Source organism: Leucopleurus acutus (genome assembly GCF_964270905.1).
Source record: "Leucopleurus acutus genome assembly, chromosome: 7".
NCBI classification, from domain to species: Eukaryota; Metazoa; Chordata; class Mammalia; order Artiodactyla; family Delphinidae; genus Leucopleurus; species Leucopleurus acutus.
Genome location: NC_139150.1, coordinates 51,030,358 through 51,055,877, shown reverse-complemented (window position 1 = coordinate 51,055,877; position 25,520 = coordinate 51,030,358). Strand labels below are relative to the sequence as shown.

At 41.0% G+C, this 25,520-nt stretch overlaps 2 protein-coding genes and 1 long non-coding RNA gene across 4 annotated transcripts in view; 2 read left to right on the top strand and 1 right to left on the bottom strand.

Moving 5' to 3' along the window:
• The window catches only part of LOC309963536 (zinc-regulated GTPase metalloprotein activator 1A), a 43,872-nt gene extending 32,886 nt beyond the window's left edge, over window positions 1-10,986 (top strand). Inside the window, exons 11-15 of one of the 2 annotated variants that reach the window (XM_082841976.1) lie at window positions 18-69; window positions 7,302-7,370; window positions 7,473-7,538; window positions 9,629-9,758; window positions 10,279-10,982. In XM_082841976.1, coding sequence (XP_082698102.1) covers window positions 18-69; window positions 7,302-7,370; window positions 7,473-7,538; window positions 9,629-9,758; window positions 10,279-10,349 — 388 coding nt within the window. In that variant the 3' untranslated portion in view covers window positions 10,350-10,982. Of the gene's footprint in view, window positions 1-17; window positions 70-7,301; window positions 7,371-7,472; window positions 7,539-9,628; window positions 9,759-10,278 lie in introns of both variants that reach the window. The other variant, XM_082841977.1, reaches the window with a different exon arrangement.
• LOC309963537 lies at window positions 10,278-12,526 on the bottom strand. The gene is made up of 2 exons (XR_014326295.1): window positions 11,663-12,526; window positions 10,278-11,433 (listed from the first exon to the last, which is right to left on the bottom strand). It is a non-coding gene; the product is annotated as an uncharacterized lncRNA (long non-coding RNA).
• Window positions 12,527-18,861: 6,335 nt separating this feature from the next.
• LOC309964036 (forkhead box protein D4-like 1) lies at window positions 18,862-20,256 on the top strand (the record flags this gene model as incomplete). Its single annotated transcript, XM_082842666.1, has 1 exon — window positions 18,862-20,256. The coding sequence occupies one exon, from the start codon at window positions 18,862-18,864 to the stop codon at window positions 20,254-20,256; it is 1,395 nt and encodes a 464-aa protein (XP_082698792.1).
• Between the last annotated feature and the right edge of the window lie 5,264 nt (window positions 20,257-25,520).

The following is a 25,520-nucleotide window of genomic DNA, read 5'->3' as shown; positions in this document are numbered from 1 at the left end:
TAATCAGTTATTCTTAGTTTGCAGAGAAAACTTCAGAGTGTGCCAACAACGCAACCTCACCTTGATCAGGTAAAAAAATCTTTAAAAAATGTTTTTAAAGTATCTCTTTAACTAAATTGTTCTGTTTAGGATTGTTTTAATAGAATTCTTTTTTATAAAGCATTTTTGAACTATTTTGACAGTTTTCAGAATTTAAATGCTTTTGAGGTCATCTAATCTAGTTTCTTAATACGTAATAGGAGTTCATCAAACCAGAGTTACTTAGAATCTTAGAAAATCATGCTTTTTAGCTTCTCCATTCCACAGGTCAGTCAACATATTTTGATTAGTTCTTCTGAAGGGAATTACTATATAAAAGCAGCCTGGGGGTTCTTTATGCAGCCTATTTTTAACTATATTTAACTAACTGATTAAGGAAAAGTCTAGTATCCGTGGCTAATTTAAATAAAAATTGACTTTGATTTCACCTTCAGGTAGCACTGTAAATTTGAACTCCTTAAGGTGTTTTTCATGCTCTAAAACTATAATTCCTGAGGTAGATATTGCAGATGCTGGGAACAAAGAAAGTATATTTTCACTGTAACCATCTTTCTTTTAAGCAAGTTGTGGATGGTGGAGCTTAAGTGTAACTTTTTTTTTTTAACATTTTTATTGGAGTATAATTGCTTTACAATAGTGTGTTAGTTTCTGCTTTATAACAAAGTGAATCAGTTATACATATGTTCCCATATCTCTTCCCTCTTGCGTCTCCCTCCCTCCCACCCTCCCTATCCCACCCCTCTAGGTGGTCACAAACCACCTAGCTGATCTCCCTGTGCTATGCAGCTCCTTCCCACTAGCTATCTGTTTTACGTTTGGTAGTGTATATATGTCCATGCCACTCTCTCACTTAGTCACAGCTTACCCTTCCCCCTCCCCATATCCTCAAGTCCATGCTCTAGTAGGTCTGTGTCTTTATTCCCGTCTTACCCCTAGGTTCTTCACGACCCAGCAATCCCACTACTGGGCATATACCCTGAGAAAACCATAATTCAAAAAGAGTCATGTACCAAAATGTTCATTGCAGCTCTATTTACAATAGCCAGGACATGGAAGCAACCTAAGTGTCCATCGACAGATGAATGGATAAAGAAGATGTGGCACATATATACAATGGAATATTACTCAGCCATAAAAAGAAACGAAATTGAGTTATTTGTAGTGAGGTGGATGGACCTAGAGTCTGTCATACAGAGTGAAGTAAGTCAGAAAGAGGAAAACAGGGCTTCCCTGGTGGCGCAGTGGTTGAGAGTCCGCCTGCCGATGCAGGGGACACGGGTTCATGCCCCGGTCCGGGAATATCCCACATGCCGTGGAGCGGCTAGTCCCGTGAGCCATGGCCGCTGAGCCTGTCCGTCCGGAGCCTGTGCTCCGCAATGGGAGAGGCCGCAACAGTGAGAGGCCCGCGTACCGCAAAAAAAAAAGAAGAAAGAGGAAAACAAATACTGTATGCTAACACATATATATGGAATCGAAGGGGAAAAAAAAGGGTAACTTCTTAAAACACGGTGAAAAAGGGGCATATGAGTGAGCAGTGTGCCTGGCATTCTCTCCTTTATCTTGAGACTGTTACTTATTTTTTGAGTCATTAATTGTAATAGGGCCAAGATAATAGCATACTTGTTCATTTGTCTTCATTTTGGCTCATATTTATGGAAACTATACTACCATGTTTGTGGCATTTTTCTCTGCAAAACTTTTAATAGAATATTCATCTTCATTTATTTTATTGAAGTGTAATTGACCTACAGTGTTATTACAGAATAAGATATTACTAGTTTCAGGTATACAACGTAATGATTCAGTATTTTTATACATTACGAAATGATCCCCATGTAAGTCTAGTTACCATCTGTCACCATACAAAGTTACTTCAGTATTATTGACTGTATTCCCTCTGCTGTACATTACATCCCTGTGACTTATTTATTTTACAGTTTGGAACTTTGTATCTCTTAGTCTCCTTCACCTGTTTTGCCTATTCCCCTGCCCCTTCCCTTTGGCAACTACCAGTTTGTTCTCTGTTATCTATGAGTCTGTTTCTGTTTTGCTATGTATGCTTGTTTGTTGTGCTTTTTAGTTTCTACATATAAGTGAAATAATAAGATATTTGTCTTTCTCTGTGTGATTTATTTTACTTAGCATAATACTTCTAGGCCCATCCATACTGTCACAAATGGCAAGATTTCAGTCTTTTTATGGCTGAGTAATAATCCATTGTGTGTATACACACACACACACACACACACACACATACACACACACACAACACATATACCACATCTTCTTTATGCATTCATCAGTCGGTGAACACTTAGGTTGTTTCCATATCTTGGCTATTGTAAATACATAATGCTTCAATGAACATTGGGGGGCATATATATTTTCAATTTAGTGTTTTCATTTTCTTTGGATAAATACCCAGAAGTGGAATTGTTGGATTGTATGGTAGTCCTATTTTTAATTTTTTGAGGAAGCTTCATTATTGTTTTCCATAGTGGCAGTACCAATTTTCATTCCTACCAACAGTGCATGAGAGTCCCCTTTTCTCTACATCTCCACCAACACTTATTATTTGTTGTCTTTTTGAGAATAGCCACTTTGACAGGTGTGAGGTCATATCTCATTGTGGTTGATTTGCTTTTCCCTGATGCTTAGTGATATTGAGCATCTTTTCATGTGTCTGTTGGCCATCTGTATGTCTTGGAAAAATGTCTGTTCATATCTTCTGCCCATTTTTTAATCAGATTGTTTGGGTTTTTTGTGATACTGAATTGTGTGATTTCTTTGTATATTTTGGATATTAATCATGTATTAGACAAATCAGTTGCAAATATCTTCTCCCATTCAGTAGGTTGCCTTTTCATTTTACTGATGGTTTCATTTGCTGTGCAAAAGCTTTTTGGTTTGATGTAGTCACAGTAGTTTATTTTTGCTTTAGTTGCTCTTATCTGAGGAAACAGATCCAAGAAAATATTGCTAAGACCTATGTCAAAGAGTGTAGTGCTTCTGTTTTCTTCTAGGAGTTTTTTGGTTTCAGTTCTTACATTTAAGTCTTTAATCCATTTCAAGTTTATTTTTTATACGGTTTAAGAAAGTGGTCTAGTTTCATTCTTTTCCATGTAGCTGTCCTGTTTTCCTAGTACCATTTACTGAAGAGACTGTCTTTTCCTCATTGTATATTCTTGCCTCCTTTGTCATAGATTAATTGACCATATGAGTGTGGGTTTATTTCTGGGCTCTGTATCCTATTTCAATGATCTGTGTGTCTGTTTATGTGCCAGTACCATACTGTTTAGATTTCTATAGCTTTATAATATAGTTTGAAATCAAGGCGTGTGATACCTCCCTCTTTGTTTTTTCTCAAGATTGCTTTGGCTTTTTGGGTCTTTTCTGGTTCTATACAAATTTTAGGATCATTTGTTCTAGTTTTGTAAAAAAAATGCCAAGGGTATTTTGATAGGGATTGCATTGAATCTGTAGATTGCTTTGGGTGGTATGGACATTTTAACAATATTAATTCTTCTAATCTGTGAGCACAGTATATCTTACTTATCTTTCAAATGAGTGAATGAGAAGTTACAAGTCCCTAGAGGTAGAATTTTTAGAAAAATTCTTTATGATACTCAGTATTAGTCATAAAGAAGTTGAAGCACATCACATTCTTCTAGGTGAAGGACATCATACTAGGAGTCATAGGAGTAGAAGATGAAGAATATGTAGTATTTACCTTCAAGAACCTTTATCATGGCCATTATCTATACCCACAGTATCTTGAATGTACCCCTGTCGTGGCATTTATAATGTCTTGTAGTTTGGGTTGAAGTGCTTTTCCCTTATGGTAGTCTATAAATTCCTAAATATACATTCCTTATTGCTTAGCACAGGATGTGGTATATGGTGGGTGCTCAGTGAAGAATGAAAAGCTGTGATTCTTAAATGGGGATGTAGGTCAGAATCACTTGTAGGCTTTTAAAAAATATTGGACATTCAGTGGTCCCCATCTCTCACATCTCCAGGAGTAGACCTTGGGTATGTGCAAATTAATGTGTATGTATATTTTTAACATTTTATTATGGAAATTTTCAAAGATATACAAAAGTAGAGAGAATATTAAAATGAATCAATCCCCTGTGCAGATGCCCCAGTTGCAATGGCTTTTACCATTTTGCCGATTTTATTTTATCCATCTTCCTAACATTTCTTTTGCTGGAGTGTTTTAAAAAAATTTTTAATGGAAAATTTCAAGCATAAATAAAAGTGGAATAGTATAATGAACCTGCAAATACCCATCACCTTTGCTGGTATGTATTAAAGCAAATCCCAGACATTAAGTTATTTTACCAGTAAATACGGCATGTCTATTTTTTTAAAAAAAGCTCTGCAGGAGATTCTGATGCACTTTCCTGCTTTAGATATATAAACATAGGGTAGAGTATAATATAATATTGCAGATCAAGGACTATGGGTTTCAGAAGCATGAACAGTCTCATTTGGTTTAGTGGATCTGAAGCTTCATGAAAGATAGTTTTTCTTTTTTTTTTTTTTACCATAAAGCATACAGGGTTTTAGAGTACAAGTCAATGTATCTTTACTTACATTTGTGCCTATATAGCTGTCCATATGTACACATGAACACATATCTCTGTAATTCTCACTCAGATCAAGATAAAGATTTCCAAAACTGTTAAGAGAGTTCCCTTGTGTCCCTTCCCAGTTGGTAACCCTTCTTCTTCCAAAGATGTAACTGCTATTCTGATTTATACACTAAAAAGTAGCCTTAAACTAGGAGGTTTTTTGTTTTTTGTGTTTTTTTAGACTGGAAGAAATAAGGGAAAGAGCAATCCAGATCTTTAAAAGTGGGAAAGTGACAGTGCTCTAGAAGAGCAGTATTCTAGTGCAGAAGTCCTGGTGAATGCTTGGTATTGGAATCCTGACCTAAGGTATTAGGCTTTGATTTGCCAGACAAAGAGAACTCATGCTCTGCTATTGGACAGTGTCCGGTGAGCTGGATTGGAGTGTGGAGTCAGGAGACCAAGCAGGAAGATATTGCAGAAGTCCAGATACCCTGTGATTAGGGCCTGATCCATGCTGGTTACAGTGAGAATGGAAATGGTATAAAACGAGCACAGGTAGGCTTGCATGAATAGCCTAAGTAACTGATGGTGAGCAGTAAGGAGAGAGAGAAGTGATGGGAAACAAGCCTAGATAGACAAGAGGAACCTAGAAATAGGGAAATTTAGAAGGTAAACTGATTTGGATGAAAACACCAAATATTTAGCTATGTACCTGATGGCAGGATATCACAGCAGAGGTGATACAGGGAAAGAGGAGCAGAGGAGTGGAGTGTGGTGACAGAGGTTTTGTGATCAAGCATGTTAGTGGGCTTAGTTTTCCAGATGAAAAAATATATAGAAATTATTGCATATTAGGTATTGTTTGTAAAAGAGTAGAAAACTGAGGGAAATAACCTGGTAGGTTAAAGAAAAAACACACCAAACTACAAAAATTTGGGAGTTATTCCTAAATTTTATTTTAGGGGCAGTACCTTGTTTTGCTTCAGTTTTCTGAATTATTGCCTCAGGTTTCTGCTTCTTTCTGTGTCTGGGGAAAGGAGAGTTAACTTTAGGTTCAAAATAAACATTTTTTAGGTTCAAAAAGAAGTCTGAAATGGGTAATACCTAGGACATATTATGTATGTCATTACAGTTTTATCACTGAGTGATGTTTAATGCATTTCTCTATTTTTCATGGTTTTCTTGGTCATCCTGATAAAGAGGACCTGGGTTTGGAAGGTGGTAAGGTAGATGAGAAAACCCAGGTGGAATTCTATGTATACTTATTAGTAGAGCCAGTTGTGAACTATGCATTGTGACCCTTATCTTCTGCACTGGGCATTTATGGGTTTCGTCTTCTTTAGGGTTTGTCTAATATGAGAAGAGTTTATTGGTACAGAAAAACATCTAGTTCTAAAAGTATCTCTCCCTCCTTGAGCCCCAGGATGCATTGTCTTAATTTTTAAAACCATTTTTAAAATTTCACATTGCAGTTAATTGTACCCCTTAGAGATATTGTCGTATCTCTAACTTGCCAAAAGCGAAAATCATTCCTGATACAAAATTCTTTAAGCTAAGAATAAGACAATATTGAGTCCTATACTGAGACATTCCCAACGTTAAAAGCCAAGTTATCCAACTTGAATAAAATACATTTTAAGCATTTTTGAAAGTTGAATTACTACTGTCTTTTGAAACTGACAAATTATGTTTCATTTGGCAACGTTTTGCTGTATATTTTGATATGCTATATGACTTGCTCTACATTTTGGTATGGAGTTTTAAGTATTATTTGTTAAGATATGTGGTTCTGGACAGTTATGCAAAGCTGTGCGTTAGTGTGTTCGTCCTGCCTGTTTTAAAGCTTGGTTTCAGCATGTTATTATCCAAGGTGGTGTTTGTGCTTTTATTGTGTTATGCTTAGCCCTTGTGTATTTTTATCATTAATTTTGAAATTTTGGGTTACTGTGGCAAACGGAGGTTTGGATTTTAATTATGTGCTCAGCTAGAGGAAATCTTAAGCTTCTGATTCCTTAGAGTGGACAGTGAGAGGTTTATCAAGCTCAGGAGGAAAAATAAATCTCAGAGTTAACATTCTATAAATGTTGATGTCAACCTTCTAAAACCAAAGATGACATTATATTATCATTCTCATCTCTAGGAACTCTTCTTCCCTTGGTATGTGTTTGGTCAGAGAGAAACTGAATCTGTTAACTTATATTTATTTTTCCCAGAAAATGTTTGCATTTCGTAGTTTATTTTTTCTAAGCCTCATCTTCCCCAATTTATAAAATGGAAATAGTTATCTTTAATCCACAGGATTGCTGTCATGAGTAAATGAAAAGATGAAATAAAGTGACCCAGGCAAAAGTACCTCGTCCAGTACATAGTTGATACGCTCTCTGTATTACCCTCTCTCTTAGTGCTGAGAATCTTGTAAAGAATGAATTAAACAATGAGTATCCTTTCATAAGAGTTTCTCTGTGTAAATACTAAGCCATTGACTAACTCTGCAGAATATAGAACATGGAGTTGCTGATACCAAAAATCAGCAAATATAGTGAAAAAGATATACCTAATATAGTTGTTAAGGCAACACAGATGCCCATGAATGTTTCCTTACTTTTCATCTTAAAACTTGTGATTTAAAAAAATATTTTGACATTACTATAAAAAAATCATTATTGACTATCTCTTGATTTACAGAGTATTATTACAGTCACATTCGAAGTACCAGGAAATGCAAAGGAAGAAAGTCTAAATGTCTATATTCAGGTGAATGCAATTTTAACTGATTAATGATTTATCAATTGTTTTGCTATGTAGTTGTTCCTATGAGCAGTGGTTGATCTTATTAAAATATGTCACTTGATACAGAATCTTCTGTGGGAAAAGAATGTGAGAAACAGGGATGACGACTGCATGGAGGTCATACGACTAAAGGTGCAGTACATAGCTTACAGCTTTATACTTTTGGACAAAGTCCCTTTCTTTGCTGTTACACAAAACCATGTTTAGTCTTAAACACAAGGACTAGTTTTAGTCCAAATAACCTTTGTCTGTTTTTCCTTATTTCCATTTCTGAAAAGCAGCTTTGGAAGTCATTGCATAAAGCATGATTTATTTGCACAGCTTCATTGAGTGTTGCAGCTAAAACAACCTGTGTGCTTTGAAACGTTACCCCCTGCTCTCTACTGCCAGGTGCTCAGAGCGGTTATCTAGCTAATGAGCTTGACTTGTTAAAACTCTCCTCCCCTTGGCACACAGCTTGGTTAGTGGAAAGTTTTCTTGTGTTGATTTTTCTAAGAGAGCTTCATTAACAGAGGAGTAATATTAGAAATCTTGCCGCAGCTGAACCTTACGTTTCTTGATGAATTTAGCAGACACTAAACATTTGTTATACTGTGAGACAGTGTTACAGAGGACTAGAAGAATTCTTGCTCTGTTTGGAAATCCCTTCATATTACTTGATATTTGGGTATTATGTTACAAAAGGTGTTTTTTCCAGGGAGCAGTGGGTTCTAGGCTGTGTGCTTAACGAATCAACAGTCATTTGAGTGTCTACTCCTGTGTTTCCAGAAGTGTGCATAAGGTTTTATTATTACTGTTTATTATCATTACTGTTAGTAGCTAGATTCTCTGGCTAGCAGCCGACTTCCTAGGGCCAGTACAGTGACCGGGAAACTATTTTGGTTTAGATTTCTTCACTCCCTGTGCTGGTTCCACCTGGGATTGGTGCTGCAGAGCAGCACAGCTGAATCTATTTCCCAGTCGTTCCCCCGCAGAGGAACTAAGCCAGATCCTGCTGCTTCTTTATGACTGTGTCCCCATCTACATTCTGTGATCCTAATTGGAAGATCATATTTCATTCTGTAACTGCTTTTATCCCCTAGTACTGAATGGGGGGTGGTTACCTAGAAAAGCAATCATTTGGGCGTTTATACTAATGCAGCAACGAGACCTCTGTATAGAGTTCAGTGGCTCACCTTGCACCATCCCAGTCTGGATTTGTCCTTCGTGTATGACAGTTGTTCTGCAGCTGTCCTCCTTGGTTCTTCTTTTGGCCTTCCTCTCATCACAGCAACGCTGGGACATCTGAGGCACCACAGCCTTTCTCTTCATAGACCTTCTCTTTGCTGTTACAAAGTATTATACTAGTCTGAAAATAATCAACATGTTTAAACTGTTAACTCTAATAACAGCTGACAACTTCAAAGTCTTTATACAAGTATAAAATTGATGCTTAGGTAATTCTCTCCATGGAGTTTGTTGTTACATATTAAAACTCAGATTTGAAAAGCAGAAAACAAAACTCTGCACAAGAAAAGAAAACTGGAAGAACATGTACCCCAAATACATGAATACATCAAAAATTATGTGGTGGGAATGACAGTGGTTTGACTATTTTTCAATATATATATTATTTTTATAATAAATATGTATAACAAACATTATTTCAGAGAAATTATTTCATCCCCTAGGCCAGTTCATCAGATAATTTGTTCCTCATTTCTGCAAAGCAATGTTAAATGAATTTTATTCAGATAAATATAATAGTTTTTCTTTACCTTTATTTCATCATTATCTACTCCATTTATTACAACCCATTCAAAAACAGATTATCACCAAAATCCTTTAACTGCTCAAATTTTCCCACTAAAACTGTGAAACAAGTATAAAATCCTTAAAAGTAGAATAATTGGTAGAATTTGAGATATAACATGTTTTATCATTTGGTTGTTTCAGTTTTCATTGTGGTAACACTGAATAAACATCCTAATTACATATATTAATTTTAGCATTAGAAATAGGGATTGTTTTAAAAAAAATGTGTGCAGAAGCCTTTTTTAAAAATTGGAGGATTTAGGAAACACTTTAATGCACAAATAACTGGAATTAAGTAATTTTAACAGCATCTCCTTTATGAGTTTGTATTTTAAAAAGAAATGGGAGTAATTAATCCATTAACATTGATGCTCGATTTCTGCTTTTAAATTCAAACTGTGGCTGATTGCTCATTCTCCTCTGAGCAGGGGCTGGTGTCGATCAAAGACAAACCACAACAAGTGATTGTCCAGGGCGTCCATGAGCTGTATGATCTGGAGGAGACAGCAGTGAGCTGGGAAGATGACAGTGAGAGAACAAATCGATTGGTCTTTATTGGTAAGTGACAAAGTTAACTTTTTTTAAAATTGAAGTATAGTTGATTTACAATGTTGTGTTATTTTCAGGTGTACAGCAAAGTGATTTAGTTATACATACATATATATCTATTTTTTTCAGATTCTTTTCCCTTATAAACAGTTAAATTTCTAAAGCAAAAGAGAGAGAGAGAGAGAGAAAGGGATATAATGTGCTACGTAAGCAGTACTAACCAATCTGAACCTCTTTTGTAAATCTGAATAAGCTTGTGGTTAATGTATTTGTCTTAATTATGAGATAACATCATAAGAACTGGTTAAGCCTTTTACTCTTCTTCAAATAATTTTAGAAAAGTGATTAATCCAAATGCCAACTTGGTTCTAAGGGACTTAATTAGAAAGTTAAGGAAGGAATCATTAATTACTGTTGTTTTTATAAATTTCTGAAGATCATGAAGCATTTAATGATCTGGACTTGATAGGTAAACTGTGTCATTTTAATAAGCATCATATACTCATACCATGTTTTGTTCTGTTTGCAGGCAGGAATTTAGATAAGGATATTCTTAAACAACTATTTATAGCTACTGTGACTGAAACAGAAAATCAATGAACAACACATTTCAAAGAAGATCAAGTTTGTCCATAACACTAGAAGCATCACCAAAAGGACTGGATGATAAAATTGGGAATAAGTTTCCTATTGGATGTATTTCAAGCATCTATTCTTTGCATTACTTCTCTTACGAATTCCAGTGTAAACTTTAAAATAGTATTTATTTTATAGAATACATACAACATAGTAAATCAGTATTATAAAACATTTGATATTCATACAATAAAATACACTGTCCTCTGACTTTTTTTTGTGGACAGATGATTCATAAACATATCTTGTAGAATTGGCTTTGGAGTTTACATATGCTGAATTTCTCACTCATGGAAGTTATAATAATAATAATGGGAAAACTTACTTCAACATTGTTATTTTCCCTTAGAACTTCAGCTGATTGCGTGGATGTAATTTTATTGTTAATAACAAAAATTTTTAAAAACAATGTCACCATTTTTATTAAAGGAAATAAAGGGTTTACAGTGGTAGAGACTTATAAGTGGAAGAAACCTAAATCAAAGAAATTAACTGAAACTTTCTCTTATTCTTAGTCAGATTCTAAGCCTTACTGGTAGTCAGTGTAATGGAACTTCAGCCATTCACTTTGTAATATATTTCAAAGATTTCAATTGTAGAGCTTTTAATTTTAGAGTAGATTTTAGTTTTAAAGTAGATTTTACTACTGGTATTAAATTCATCTTTTTTTTTTAAACTTCTTTATTTTTCAATATAAACTAAAAAGTGACAAGGTATAAAACTTCAGATGTAAATGCATTTAACTTTTGATAATTTAACAATCTTTATATAAATGGTAGGCGTGTAAGTATACAATGGATTACCTTTCTCTTCTTCCTGCTAAAGGCCAGGTCAGCTTAACTATATTCAGATTGTAAGAGAAAGGCATTAAATGGAATTTAAAGAAGAGTTAATGGTTGTTAAATATCAGAAGGCTGTCAGAATGGCTTTTGGAATATTTTTTCAGAACTTTAAGTCAAAATTACATCTGTGTATCTTGAATGGTTCCAGTAGTTGGAGGCAGGCTAATTGATTAGATTATCTATCTCCCGTCCCCTGTGTTCTGTACCTTTTTTTTTTTTTTTTTTTTTTTTTTTTTTTGCGGTACGCGGGCCTTTCACCTTTGTGGCCTCTCCCGTTGAGGAGCACAGGCTCTGGACGCGCAGGCTCAGCGGCCATGGCTCACGGGCCCAGCCGCTCCGCGGCATGTGGGATCTTCCCGGACCGGGGCACGACCCCGTGTCTCCTGCATCGGCAGGCGGACTCTCAACGACTGCGCCACCAGGGAAGCCCTGTACTCTTAATATAACTTCTCTATGTTCATCCATTTGCCTCCTGAATCTATTCTCTTAACTTGTGGTTGAGAGAATACGCTTATTTTGTGGCAGCCAATTGCCTGATAGAAAGTCAGCTGATTTTTGAGTCAGATCTTTTAATTCTAGGGCTTTAATTCCAGCTCTGCTGCTTCTTGGCTGTATAATCTTGGGCAAAGTATTTCTCTGAGATTAGTTTTCTTACTTTAAAGTGGACAGTGATAATATCAAACATTCAAGCTTGTTGTGAGGGTTAAATAGGTTTGTAATACACCCAGCTCAGCTCTTGGCCCACAACAGAGCATAGATAAATGTTTTCTCCTTCCTAACAATTTCAATTTGTTTTATAATTAATGTAGTCATGATAATACTTCATAATGTTCATTGGCAAATAATAAGTATTTAAATTCATCTGTTCTAGGCCATGAGAAAGGGCTTATAATTAATGGTACTGTTGTGGGAGACATGTTTGAAGTAATATTAATCTAAACTCTTAAAAATCTGTTTTAAACTGATAAATATTTGGTTTTTTTCTTTATAATGTATTAATCTTTAAATATTTTTCTTTACAAAAGTATTGCATGACTACATTTGTGTTGTAAAACACAAGCATTACAGATGAAGTCAGTCTCTCCTGACCTTTCTCCTTGAGTCACTGTCACTTCTGGGCAAGCAGTGTTGTCAGTTTAATGTCTATCCTTTTAGATGTTTCTTTTCACTTATGCACACATTATGGTTTACATTGTTTCCCAAAGTGAATTATTTTCCAATAATAAAGCTATCATTTAAGGAATTTCTTTGGGAAACTTACAAACTTGCCATAAATATCCTCAAGGAAAGATTTTTATAATGTGTGTTTTAAATAAAAAATCATTCTTTACATATTATAATGCAGTTTGCTCTTTAAAAAAAACTATTAATCTTAGATCTTTCCATGACAATGCATATAAATATGTCTTTAACTGCTGGACAGAAATTCATAGTATAGCATAGAATACATTTCTTTAAAAAAACCTTTCATTGAGAGCTTCCAAGTTTGCCCAGTATTAGTGCTGGGGCTGAAACTGCACATGATGGTTAAAAGCCAGGTTTGTATTGCTTACATTCTAATGGAGGGATATAAATAAGTGAGAAAATATGAGGTGCCTGAAGAAGGCTGATAAAAATCAAAACTGAGTTTAGAATGAGTGGGCATGAAAAGCCTTTCTGAGGAGAAGTGGCTTTTTTGTTTTTGGTGGGTTGGGGCTGTTTTAGAACTTTTTGCTAATCCCAATGTCACAAAGATCTTTCCTATGCTTTCTTTTAGGAACTTAATAATTTTAGCTCTTAACATGTAGCATCATGATCCATTTCAAGTTAATTGTTCCACCGTTATGTCTTGAAAACTCTTTTGCCCTTTGAATGAGCTTTTTGCACCTTTGCTGAAAATCACGTGGTGTGTGTGTGTGTGTGTGTGTGTGTGTGTGTGTGTGTGTGTGTGTTTTCATGGACATTATTTTCATTCGTCTGTCCTTATGGCACTACCACACTGTCCTGATAACTTTAGCCTTAGAGTAAGTTTTGAAATTAGGTAGTGTAAATATTCCAATCTTGTTTATCTTTTTCAGAGTTGTTAGAGCTATTTTAGGTATTTTTGTTTTCAATATAAATTTTATCATTAACATGTCAGTTTCTTCAAAAAGGCTGCTAGGATTTTAACTGAATTGAATTCAATCTGTAGTACAATTTGGTGAAAATTGTCATTTTTTAAAAAACTTTATTTCTTATTGAGGTGACGTTAGCTTTTAACATTATATAAGTTTCATGTGTACAACATTATATTTTTACTTCTGTATACACTACAGTGTGCTCACCACCAAAAATTTACTTTCCATCCTTCTCCATACAGTTTAGTCTCCTTCCCCTTCCCCTCTGGTAACCATTGCTCTGCTCTCTGTATCCATGTGTTGTGTTTTGCTCATTTATTTGTTTTGTTAGTTTGTTTTTTATATTCCACAGATGAGTGAAATCCTACAGTATTTGTCTTTCTCTAACTTATTTCACTTAGCATAATGAACCTCAAGGTTCATCCAGGTTGCCAGAGGTGGCTTTTAAGTTGAGAACAGAGTTAAAAGGAGTCATTGATGCAAAGTCAGGGAGAAGATTCTACACAGAGGGAGCAAGCAGTGGAGAGGGCCTTTAGGTGGGAACCCGTATAGTGTGCTGGAAGACCAGGAAGAAGGCAAGTGTGGTGGAAGGTTCGAAAGCCAGGGTAGGAGGTGGGATTGGAGTTGTGAGCCAGGGCCGGGCTTTTTGCTTACAGGACAGAGCAAAATATTTGGTTTATTCTGAAAGCCCTGGGAAGTGGCTGAAGGGCTTTGAGCTGGACAAGTGATGTGGTTGTGATCACCGTGGCAGATGAACTAGTTGTTTCCTGTTTCTGAAATTGCAGACAGTGCTGCAGTGAACATCATTATGTGCGCCTCTTTGTTTCTATATGAGAATGTTTCTCTGGAAGAGATATGTAAGGGTGGAATCACTGGCTTTCAGGATATGCACATTTAAAGTTCTTAACAGATACTGATAAATTGCCTTCCCAAATGGCTGTACCTTCTTGCCGTAAAACAGGAGTGTATGAAAGTACCCTTTTTTCCAAACCTAGCTAACACATTTTAACCTTTGCCATTCTGGATGGAATGGCATCTCACTATTTTAATTTAGATTTTTTTTTTTACTGTATTTTTATGTTATTTATAAGTTCTTTTAAATATGCATTACCCTGTTCTTCGTTCTTATTTTTCCCAAAATGAAGTATTTTTCAGTGATCAGAGACATTACCAGTTTAACCTGTACTTCAGAGGGGTTTGGAACCTCCAATAGATATCCTCGAGAGAAGATTTTATTTTTATAATGGAAATCACTAACAAATAAATAACATGGGCCATTATTCTGCTAACCATAGAAAATTTTCAGGGTATTATGATTATGGTAATGATGATAATCAGGTTTTAGGCATAGTTCATCTGTAAGTTTATAGTTTACTGAGTAATATATAGGATAAATGACTAAGTCTCTCTAAACCTTTGCTTCCTTATTCATAAAGTTCAGGTGCAAATCTCTCAGGGATTAAACTTAAAGTACCCTGACTATAGAGTTTCAGTAAATGTAAATTCTCCTTTTCCAGCAAGACTTGATAATACATTCAAGCTTCTGCACAGCTTCTTACATGATTCTTTCCTAGGCTTTTCCAGCTTTTAGTGAAAGGGGCAAGAACATTAGTACTGAGTGTAAGATAGCTGTGGGAAGGGTCAGCCCAGGGGGTGAGGGAAGGCCAGGGATTGAAAGGGTCTCTAATTCCTAATAGATTATGAAGTTTGAAGGGAATTATCGACAAAATAAAGCTAAAAGGTTTTTAAACATTTGTGGGCTTGGTTGCTTGCTACAAATTGAATAAATGTCTCCTTTGGATTAGTAATGTAGGTGGAAAATTATATTTTAAGATTTCTTTGAAAGGACTTTCCCAGTTCTAGAAATGCCATACATTGTGGAGGTGATACTGAAAGAAGTGAATTCTGTCTTTGAATGTCTAGCAACTTGCCCTACTTTGATGAGAAAGAAGAACTAGACTTTTTTCTCAGAATTAGTCTTAATATTAGAATCAACTTATTTAAAGTTAGAATCAACTTGGTTGATAACTGAATTGCCTTTAACTTTCAGAGCAAAATGGAGAGAGATCAGACATCCTCTTTACTGTACAGTAGTTTAGAGAGGTTGGTTTTTCCAAGTGGGACGGATGGCATTTATGACCCCCTGATAGATTTGTTCAGGAAAAAAAAACCTATTCAGTGTTAGGAAAGAAGTAATCTCCAAATATTATTGAGTGCCCACTATGCACCGGACCCCATGTTAAATGTTTTAGTGTTTCATGAGCAAAAAGTAACACAACATTAAAGAATTAATCAGGTGGGACAGGAAGAGTCCCCCCACCCTTTTTTTTTCCTTAAGGAATTACTTGCCATAATGGAGTATCTCCAAAGAACTCAAGTTAGTTTTCCTTGATACAGCTATTTATTTTTACATTGATATATTTTGTATATTAATATTATTTAGATATAATTAGCAAAAAAATTTACCCTTTAAAGTATACAATTCATGGCTTTAGTATATCCACAGGTAGTGGCAACCAGTACCACTATCTATCAGTAATTCCAGAACATTTTCATAGCTCTCGAACTCTGTATTCATTAGCAGTTAATCCCCATTTCCCCCTGCCCCTGTTCCCCAGCAGCTACTTGTCTGCTTTCTGTCTCTAGATTTGCCTGTTTGGACTCCTTTCACCCACCATAATGTTTTCAAGGTTCGTCCATGTTGTTGCATGTATCAGCATTTTGTTTCTTTTTATTGCTGAATAAAATTCTATTTATCTACCACATTTTGTTCATCTGCTCATCAGTTGATAGACATTTGAGTTTCTACTTTTTGGCTACTAGGCCCTTTTTCTCCCATTTAATTTTTTGATAAAATAGAATTTTCAGAACAGTTTTACATTTACAGAAAAATGGAGCAGAGCAGATAGTAGAAGGGAATTCCCATATCCATCCACCCTCCTCCACCCCCCCACCATGACTACATGGGTAGTCATGTCTCCCATTTTTATCACCTCATATCAAGGGTACATACTATCAACCTGATTTATGACTGCTGATGTTGACATTGATTACCTGACACCTGGCTGAAACCTTTGTCAGGTTTCTCCACGGTAACTTATTCCCCCTCCCCCCACTTCATATGGTTCTCTTTGGAAGGAAGTCCTTGTGCATTGCCCACAGTAAGAGACTGGGGGGTTATGCTCTACCTCCTAGCGGGTGGAATATCTACATAATGTATTTGGAAGTTTTCTGCAAGGGAGATTTGCCTCTTTCCCCCATGTATTAATTTACTCAGTCATCTACTTTTTATCAGTATAGACACATGAATATTTTATGCTTTGGTTAATAATCTAATACTATATTTTGATGCTCTGATTGCCCCAGCTTTGGCCATTGGCAGCTCTTTCTTGTCTCCCAGTGCCCTCTTTGACATACTTCCATCATTGGGGGTGGTTTTGCCTTTTTTTTTTTTTTAGTGCCCTTACTTTTCTCCTTTCATTTTTAAATAACCCAAATCCCCATAGAAGTTGACTGTAGGAAAACTAACAATGCTCCCTTTCCCAGGTAATCGGATTCCTATGCTGATGGAAGAAATGTGCCTTACCTACAGGGGGTTGAGCAGGAGGCATCTGGGAATCTAAGGCTGAATAAGACACCTGTCCCAGCCCTCCTGAAGCTTAGTTTAATAGGTCACACAAGTAGTAATTGGTTAATTTGGGATTCAAACACAAATCTGTTAGGCTCGAAAACTTCTGTTATTTGTTCTACTTCAACAAACTACATACAACTGAGAAGCCTTAGAGGGTAAACACCTCAGAAATAGAGGATAAGACTTTAAAAAAGACTTGTAAGAAAGCTGTTTTCAAAATTTTATCCTGAAGAAACTAACTCCTTTAAGCTATTTTTTGTTATATTAGCTGGCTTCTGATTTCTCACTGAAAATTTGTTGTCATTTTACAAACTCTAATAGAAGATATACTATGTAACAGTCAATGGCATAATACAATATTTTTATGCTGAATTTTTATTAGATGCCACCTCAAATTCTTTTCACAAGTAGGTATTAAATTATGAGTATATACTGTTAGTATTTTACCATAGGATACCTAGTGATATAACACACATTAAATGATATTGCACTGCACTGCTACTTTATTCTCTGAACTAATTTAACTGAAGCCAATCTAAAAATCATGTTACTTCCAAGGATGTCAAGTGACTTAAACAGAGCGTCTCTGTCATCTTGTTCTCTAGTGTGAGAAAGGAATGATGACCTGGTGAATTAGTTTAAGATGCTGAAACTGCAGCCCTTTTTTGCCTCCTATAAGTTTCAAGATTAGAATTTATTATTATAGTAAAAAGTGCTTAATGTTGGCTTTTTTTTTTAAGAAGGAAGAAGGGAGAGAGAGAAAGAGACGGAGTCTCAGACTGGGTGTATACTTTGGAGTTGTTGGGCCATTTTTGTGAAAAGGATATTTCATACTGGGTTTGTACTGGTTGGTATGCAGCAAAATCAGTTTAGTTGGTCGTGGCCATTAAAAAAGAAATGAAAGAATATCTGATCACTTGTTTTATGAAACTCATTTTAGTTATATAAGTCTTTGCAAGATCGTGGTGTAAAATTTACTTCATACTGAGGTTAAGTGTTCAAAGAAGTTGAGAATCACTGCTGGAAGGGGACTTCTCTCTAGCCCTCCTGCTTTCTTTCCCGCCACCCTGAACTTCCACAACCTCATGACAGGACATTGCAGTCTTTTCTGAAAACTTGGGTCAGGAAAAGCATTTTGGGAAGCTGAGGTGTCCGGTAGGAGGGACGAGGCCACACCCTCTCACACTCCACTCTGAGCTCCGGAATGTAGTAAGAACATTAAAAATATTTCAGCTCCTCATTCTGAGTGGAGGACACAATCCACCAGTGAAAGTGGGTAACTAACCAGCTATGAAACACAAAAACATATTCACTGTTACACATTCTTTTACAGCCAAACACCGTGTATATTTTAGTGCCCTCTCCCACCTCCTATTTTTATCCTCAGGAGAGAGGCCTGAATATGGAGGTGGCCTTAGATTGTCGGGTACATACTTTCCTACCCCCTTTTTCATCTGCGCGGTTTTCAAAGTGCGTTAACAGAGCCTATGCAACTCCTGGCGCAATTGGCTGGCTGAGCCTGAGGAGTGAAGCACCTTCCTTGCTGGCTAAGGAGGGGGCCAGCTGAAGGCTCTTGCCGCGTCGGGTAGTGCTCAAAGGACCCTCATCACTGGACGGCGTCGGGAGGAAGGAAGAGCGCTCTGAGGTAGGGCAAGAAAGGGTATAAAGGGGGACGGGGGAGTCCACCACACAAGGACTCAGAAGAAGCCTCAATAAAAGGCAAAGTGCATCTTTGCCGGATGGTGTAGGAAAGGAGAAATCGGCAGAAGAAAAAGAACACCACCTAAAAGGGTAACCTCGAGCGTCTCTGCTTCTTGGAACACTCTTAACACAGGCTTCCAGCCCAGCCCACCCAGAGCCAGGTGAGCGGCCGCCACCTCTCCGGCATCTGCAAGACCTGCTCCTTCATGAACTTGCCAAGAGCGGAGCGCCTTCGCTCCACACCTCCGCGCAGCCTCCGGGGCTCCGATAGGGAAGACGGTGCGATCGATATCCTGGGAGAGGAGGAAGATGAAGAAGAGGAGGAGGAAGAGGAAGACGAGGAACCCGAGGGAAGCCAGCGGCTCCTAGAGCCGCTGCACCAGCCGGAGCCGCAGAAGGCGCGGCGGGGCGCGGGCGCGGGTGCGCTTCCCGGAGAGCGCACCGAGAGCGGCGGCGGCGGCCCAAGCGACTCCTCCGAGTTTGGCCCCAAGTTCGGGGCACCGATGGGGTCTGCGGCGGCCTCTGCGGGCGCCCCGCAGCCGGCGAAGCCCCCCTACTCATACATCGCGCTCATCACCATGGCCATTCTGCAGAGCCCACACAAGCGCCTCACGCTCAGCGGCATCTGCGCCTTCATCAGTGGCCGCTTCCCTTACTACCGTCGCAAGTTCCCCGCCTGGCAAAACAGCATCCGCCACAACCTCTCGCTCAACGACTGCTTCGTCAAAATCCCCCGGGAGCCGGGACACCCTGGCAAGGGCAACTACTGGAGCCTGGACCCCGCCTCCCAGGACATGTTCGACAACGGCAGCTTCCTTCGGCGCAGGAAGCGCTTCAAGCGCCACCACCCGCCTCCGGGAGCCCACCTGCACCACCCCTTCCCCCTGCCCGCTGCGCCCGCCGCCCTGCATACCCCCTACCCGGCCATGCTGCTCGGGCCCCCGGCCCCGCCGCAACCTGTCCCGGGGGCCTATCCCGCCTCCACTCCCGGAAGCCGCCCGTGCGCGCTGCTGCATCCTCATCCCCTCCGCTACCTGCTACTCTCTGCCCCGGCCTACGCTGTGGCGCCCAGGAAAGCGCAAGGCACGGATCTGGTGACCCCCAGCGCCCTTCCGGCGCTGCAGCCCACGCTAGGCTCCCAGCCTTGGGAGGAGGGCAAGGGGCCGGCGTCGCGGCCGGCAGGCGGATGCACCTCCTTCAGCATCGAGAGTATCCTGCAAGGGGTCCGGGGAGCTGGTACAGGCGCCGCTCAGAGTCTGCCCCCGACCCCGTGGGGTTACCGCCACCTGCTGCAGCGCCCGTCGTGCCTGTTGCATCCTCAGGCCGCTGCCCCCTTGCTCCACGTCTCCGCCGCCGCCGCATCCGCTGCCCGGACGATTTTGCAGCAGCAGCAGCAGCAGCAGCAGCAGCAGCAGCAGCAGCAGCAGCAGCAGCAGCAGCAGGACTCTGCCAGCGGCTGCGCTCCCAGCAAGGGCGCTCTGCTGGGCCGGCACCTGTCCGCCACAGCGGCGCTCCTGGGGTGTCAGCCTGGAGTAGAGGGCTCTAGGCTGACGTCGCTGGTCGCCCTTTCGGGCGGAGAGGGGACCTCACCGGCCTTTTGAATAGCACCCACACCTGCCCTGGACCCGACTCCTTGGGGCGGACAGGGAGCCAACCTGGAGGGCGGAGCCACCCGGGGTCACGATCTCCTCGCCGCCTGCCCTGGCGCACTCCACCTTCCACAGCCGGGACCAAGAGTGTGTACCTGCATCCTACAGCGGAGCAACCACTAATTTCGGTTCGCAGCGAAATACTTACAAAGGAAAAGTGGTTATTGTTCCCTTAAGACAACCTGAACGTAAATGTTCGATGGCGTCAGCGTCGAACATTTCTTTTCCAGCCTCCAGTCGTGACTTCCAAGGCTTTTCCGATTTGCACATTTCCAGAGGAACTATGAACGTGAGTGGGGCATTTTGTTCTGTTATTAAAAGAAAAACAAAGAAAATAAATCGTCCAATGCATAACGTTTCCCCCATCTTCGTTCCCTAGGAACTGCAAGTATTATTCCCAAATCCAGCGCAGAATCCTTGTGCCCTTTTTGTCTTCCTGAAATCAATGTGTAATATGAGCAGAATTTTAATTTCAGAGGATTTATTACTGATCTGTATGTCTGATGTGCCATCTTCCGTGGAGAGGTGTTAAAATTAAAGCTAACTATATGGACTAAATAAAGGGCTAAATCATTACACAGCATTGTTTATTTTATATTACTTCGCCTTCTAAATGGACCTTATTTTAAAACTTAGTTTTTTCCTCCCAGTTAAACAATTGTTTTACAATTCATATTCATTATAGACGTCAGAAACAATCCATTTTCAAAATGTTTTTTAAAACTTCCGAATATTTGAAGTTGAAAAAATTCTGGCTTTTAAAATATGGGATTTAGTATGTATGAAATCTATAAGTGAAAAATAATTAGAGGTCATCTAAATATATTCTCCATTTACTTTCCATCTTTCTAAAGCGTTGATTTTTCTCCTGAATAAGCTGAAGGGCGATTTGACATGAATCTTAGATGTGGTGGCCAAAGTTTATTCGGGAAAAATAAAAGGCAATTTAAAAAATTAGAAATGTCAAAACTAGGGCCCAGAGAAAAGGGGAATATCAAATGAAGCACTCGGATCCCGGACATTTGCAATTTAAAAAACTCCCAGGTCAGGTACCTTCTAGGAACTTCTATTCCCTTTCTTTAGAACTGAAAGAACTTTCTCTCTCTTTCGAAAAAATGTCTGAACTTTGCAACCAGAAAGGTCTCACTGTATTCGGTTTCAGATGACTGGGTGGGAGGCAAACAAGACGAAGAGGTCCATCAAGAAATACTCCCGCCAGAGAACGCAAATTTCTAGAGACCCTGCAGCTCTCAAAGTCCTGACCAGGGCTCACGTTTCAAAAGAACTGTATTCCGCACGGGTTTGGAGGAAGTCCCTCCCCCCGCCACCGTGAGTGTAAGAGGCTCGTGCCCCCTCATCTACTCTTTAGCCCCAGTTTTGAATTTCTCATTCCAGGAGGGAGGGAACATATAGAGACACACATTTTCACAGCCGTTTAATTGGCCCATTTTTACTCCAGCTTCTCATCTCCATCCCATCACTCGGAACTTCTGCCTACGACCCCCACTGACTCCTGGCTTGCAGTAGTTCGTTCCGAGAGTGTTCTGGAAAGTTCCCAAGCCCAACCCTTGGTAGCCGCCATTCTCGAGCTTCCGATTCAATTGCCCTCGCTCTGCACCTGCAGCCTTCGCCCGTAGGGCAAGCACCACCGGTTGACTACGTCGGCCCCTATCCTGGGCTTGCAGGAGATCCTCCAAACCCCCTTCATCCCCCTCTCCCTACTTAGGCTTTGCCAAATCGTGAACTCAGTCTGTCTCGCCCTCATTACCTCAGCTTTAAGATCCTTTCAGCAAATTCTGCGGGTTGAGGCTCACCTAAGAGTTTGGAAACAAGGGAGAATATAAAGGGAGCCTATTTCACGCCAACAACACACCCGTTCACATTCCAATTTCCTCTTGCCCTTTGTGTGGAAACTCCAGGCCTACATTCGTTCATTTATTCGATCAACAAACGTCCGAGCGCCGGGTACAGCCGTGGATGAGCCCAGAGCCGACCCTGAGGCTCTCCCGCGCGCCCTGCAGGAGACGCCGTTTACTTCCTTCCCTTGACCCCAGGCCAGACCAGCGGAGCCACGAACGTGGGTGACTGCGGGCCGGAATCCGGCCCCAGCCGGCCCCTAAGGTCCTAATTATTACCGAATGAAACCATATCGAACGATCAATCTTCAAGAAAAATATCGATTCCGTCGAAGAGTAAATTAAACGTTCTTCTCCTAACGCACGTGGCGCTCGGGTCCACCTGCACGAAGCGCCGCGACTGCGCGGAGAGCTCCGGCCTTCACTGGGGCTCGCCGAACGGACCGGCGCCGGGTGCCGCTGCTACTACGGGGCCGGGCTAGCGCGTTCCGGCCGGCCTTGTGGCGGCGCAGCCCCCGGGGCAGGGCGGCCGGCAGCGGGAATGGGCCGAGGGCGCGTGGTGCTCGGCACGGTGAGCAGGTCGGGCCGCGTCCTGTACCGCGTCGAGCTCGAGGTCGCAGCTCCGGTTCCCAGGCCCCGGGGGGTCGGAGTAGGGGCGTCAGGGCACCTTCCGGGTCCGGGGCTTCTGTCCGCCTCGCGGTTGGCCTCGGCCCCAGGCTTGGATAAGAACGCTGGTCCATATTAAACCCCCGCGTGCGCGGCGCTTCCGAGTTACGCAAAGGACTGGAGGGTCGGGGTCGTCTCCTACCCTCGGGATAGTCTTCCTGAGGACGGGTTGACTGGAAGCGTCCAGAGCTGCCTGTGTAGCGGAGCCAAAGGGCTCGAGTGGAGTGCGAAGGAGCTGGGAGGCGCAGACAGGCCGGGCGAGGGCAGAAGGAGAAACGAGGAAAAGTGACTCTCCCTCAGGTCCAGCCCGCTAATAATAACACTAATAATAGTAACAATAGCGGCTAATCCTTATTTCCTGCTTCCTGTCTGCGGGGCAATGGATTCCCCTTTAACCCTCCCAGCACCCAATGAAGAAGACACTATGGAATCTCCATTACACAGATAAGAAATTTGCGATTTAGAGAAATTAAGAAACTCGCCCGAGGACCTTGGGCGGTGGCACCGGGCTCTGTCGGGTTTCTCAACCACTAGCCCCCTGGGCGTCAGCAACCTTCTTATGCCTGGGCGTCCAGTGGGTCGCCGAGGCTGAGGCAGGAAGAGGGCCGCGGTCACAGATCGTACATCCGGGCTCCCGGATCCAGCCTCGCGCGCCAGGAAGCGCGTTTCTCTCCGCAAGACTCGGACGCCAAGGCCGCGCACGGTCATATCCGCAGCCCAAGCGCCCCGGCTCCGCTCTGCGTTTCCCTAGGAAGCGCCTGAGCGGAGCGACGGAAAGGTCACGGCCGGCCCGGCCCTGGCAAGTGCACCGGCCTGGCCCTGGCAAGTGTACCGGCCCTCGCCAAACTCGAGGACTTCGCTTAACCCAAGGTCGCCCGTAAGGAGTCAGCAGAGTCCTGAGAGTGAGTTTTTCCTCCCTCTTTCGCTCTTTCCACTCGTGGTCGCCAGCAGCCCAGGCACCCCTGCGCATAGGCGTCGTTGGTACCACGAACCCCGACCGCCTGCAGGCCCAGAGCCGCTGCCTCCTCCCTGCCGCCCGCCCTTGGCGGTGGAGGTGGGCTCCCTCCTGCCCCGCGAAGCCCCGCCCAGCCACAGTTACTATCCGGAATCTGGACCCTGCGCTCTGCTTTGCGCCCCGTGAGGGCACTGTATCCTGGCAGCGCGAAAGGGGCCCTGATGTGCCCAGGTTGTTGGGCGCCACCGGCCTGGGGAGAGGCGAGGGAGGGGTGGGGGACGCCGGACTGAGGAACGACCAGCCCTCAGTCACCATCTGGTTAGAAGGTCCCGGCCGGCAGGAATTGGAGTGCAGGTGGGGACCCTCGCAGAGAAGGAGGGAGGGCGTCTGTGGGTCGGGCGGACTGGAGTCCCCCGAGGTGGTCGAAGGCTGCAAGCCTGGGCGCTTGTCGGTGGCTTGCACGCCCCGCGCAGGTGCGATCTGGCACCGCGGTAACACGACTTTCGTCCCGTTCCTGCGTACATCGGCTGTATGGTTCTTGTGTATTCAGTGGAGTGTAGCCAGTGATTCAGGAACATCTCTCATCTCCTGTCTGCCTAAACCGGACACCCCCTGTCTTTCATTTTGACTTGGATGCCATAACAGACAGCAGAAAATCTAGAGACACAGCAGACGCTAGGATAAATAGAATCAAAACGATAAGATTTAACTAAGGCTGGGGGAGGGAGGTAGAGCAAATTTTATTTTCTAAGAATTTGCACCCGTCCTTCACGTTTTATTGTGTGGGGAACTCCTAGCTCTCATTCCCCCCAGCACTTAGTAAGAATGTTCAGAAATGTCTTCCCACGTTAACATATTATTCCAGTCTAAACTGTAATCCTACTCTAATTGCTAATGTCACCTTCTTGTAATTTCTACAAAAATTGGTTAGTCTTAATGGCCTAATTTTCATATCAGCACTGAAATTATTCTCTGGTTTAAACATTCATTGATGTCATATACATCACTAGGTGCAAAGAACTTAAATAGGTTTTATCTATTAATACCAAAATTTGCCCCCCCCAATAAAAACCCAGGAAAATTAGGTGACGGAAAAGAAAAAGGTTTTGAAGACCCAGTCTGAAAATCAGTTTAACACCGGTTTCCTGCTGCTCAGCTACCTTAACATAATCAAGATTTATATGTTAAAATGAATGCTTATAAAAGAAGTACTTGGTTATAAACTTCCTTTACTTGTTCTTAGAATGCAGGGGTATGCTTATTGAAATCAGTAATGAAGACTATTTGGGGATAGTTATGATTTATTCAGCCAGCGAAGCAGTTTCTATTCCCAATTCCAGGCAAAGAGAACAATGAGATTAAATTAAGCATGAGAGAATTCCTTTTCTTCAGGTACTGTCATTTTGATACCTATAGCTATGTTTGTATTCAAAGCCATGCTTACGACCATTTGTTCTTAAAATTAAGGTGACTATATTATTATGTTATTCAAGGTATCTGTTGTATAAGAGATATTGTGCTATATTTCAAGCAATGATTATTTTATCCTTTATTAAAAAGTTTACTATAATGGAAACTTCCAAACATATATACAGGTAAAGAGATTAATATAATTAACCTCTGTGTACCCCTTGGTTAGGCCAATCTTGTTTCATCTTTACCCTCTGACAGTCCTCTCCCACTGGATTATTTTGAATCAAATCCCAGATATCTTATCATTCCATCCACAAATATTTTTG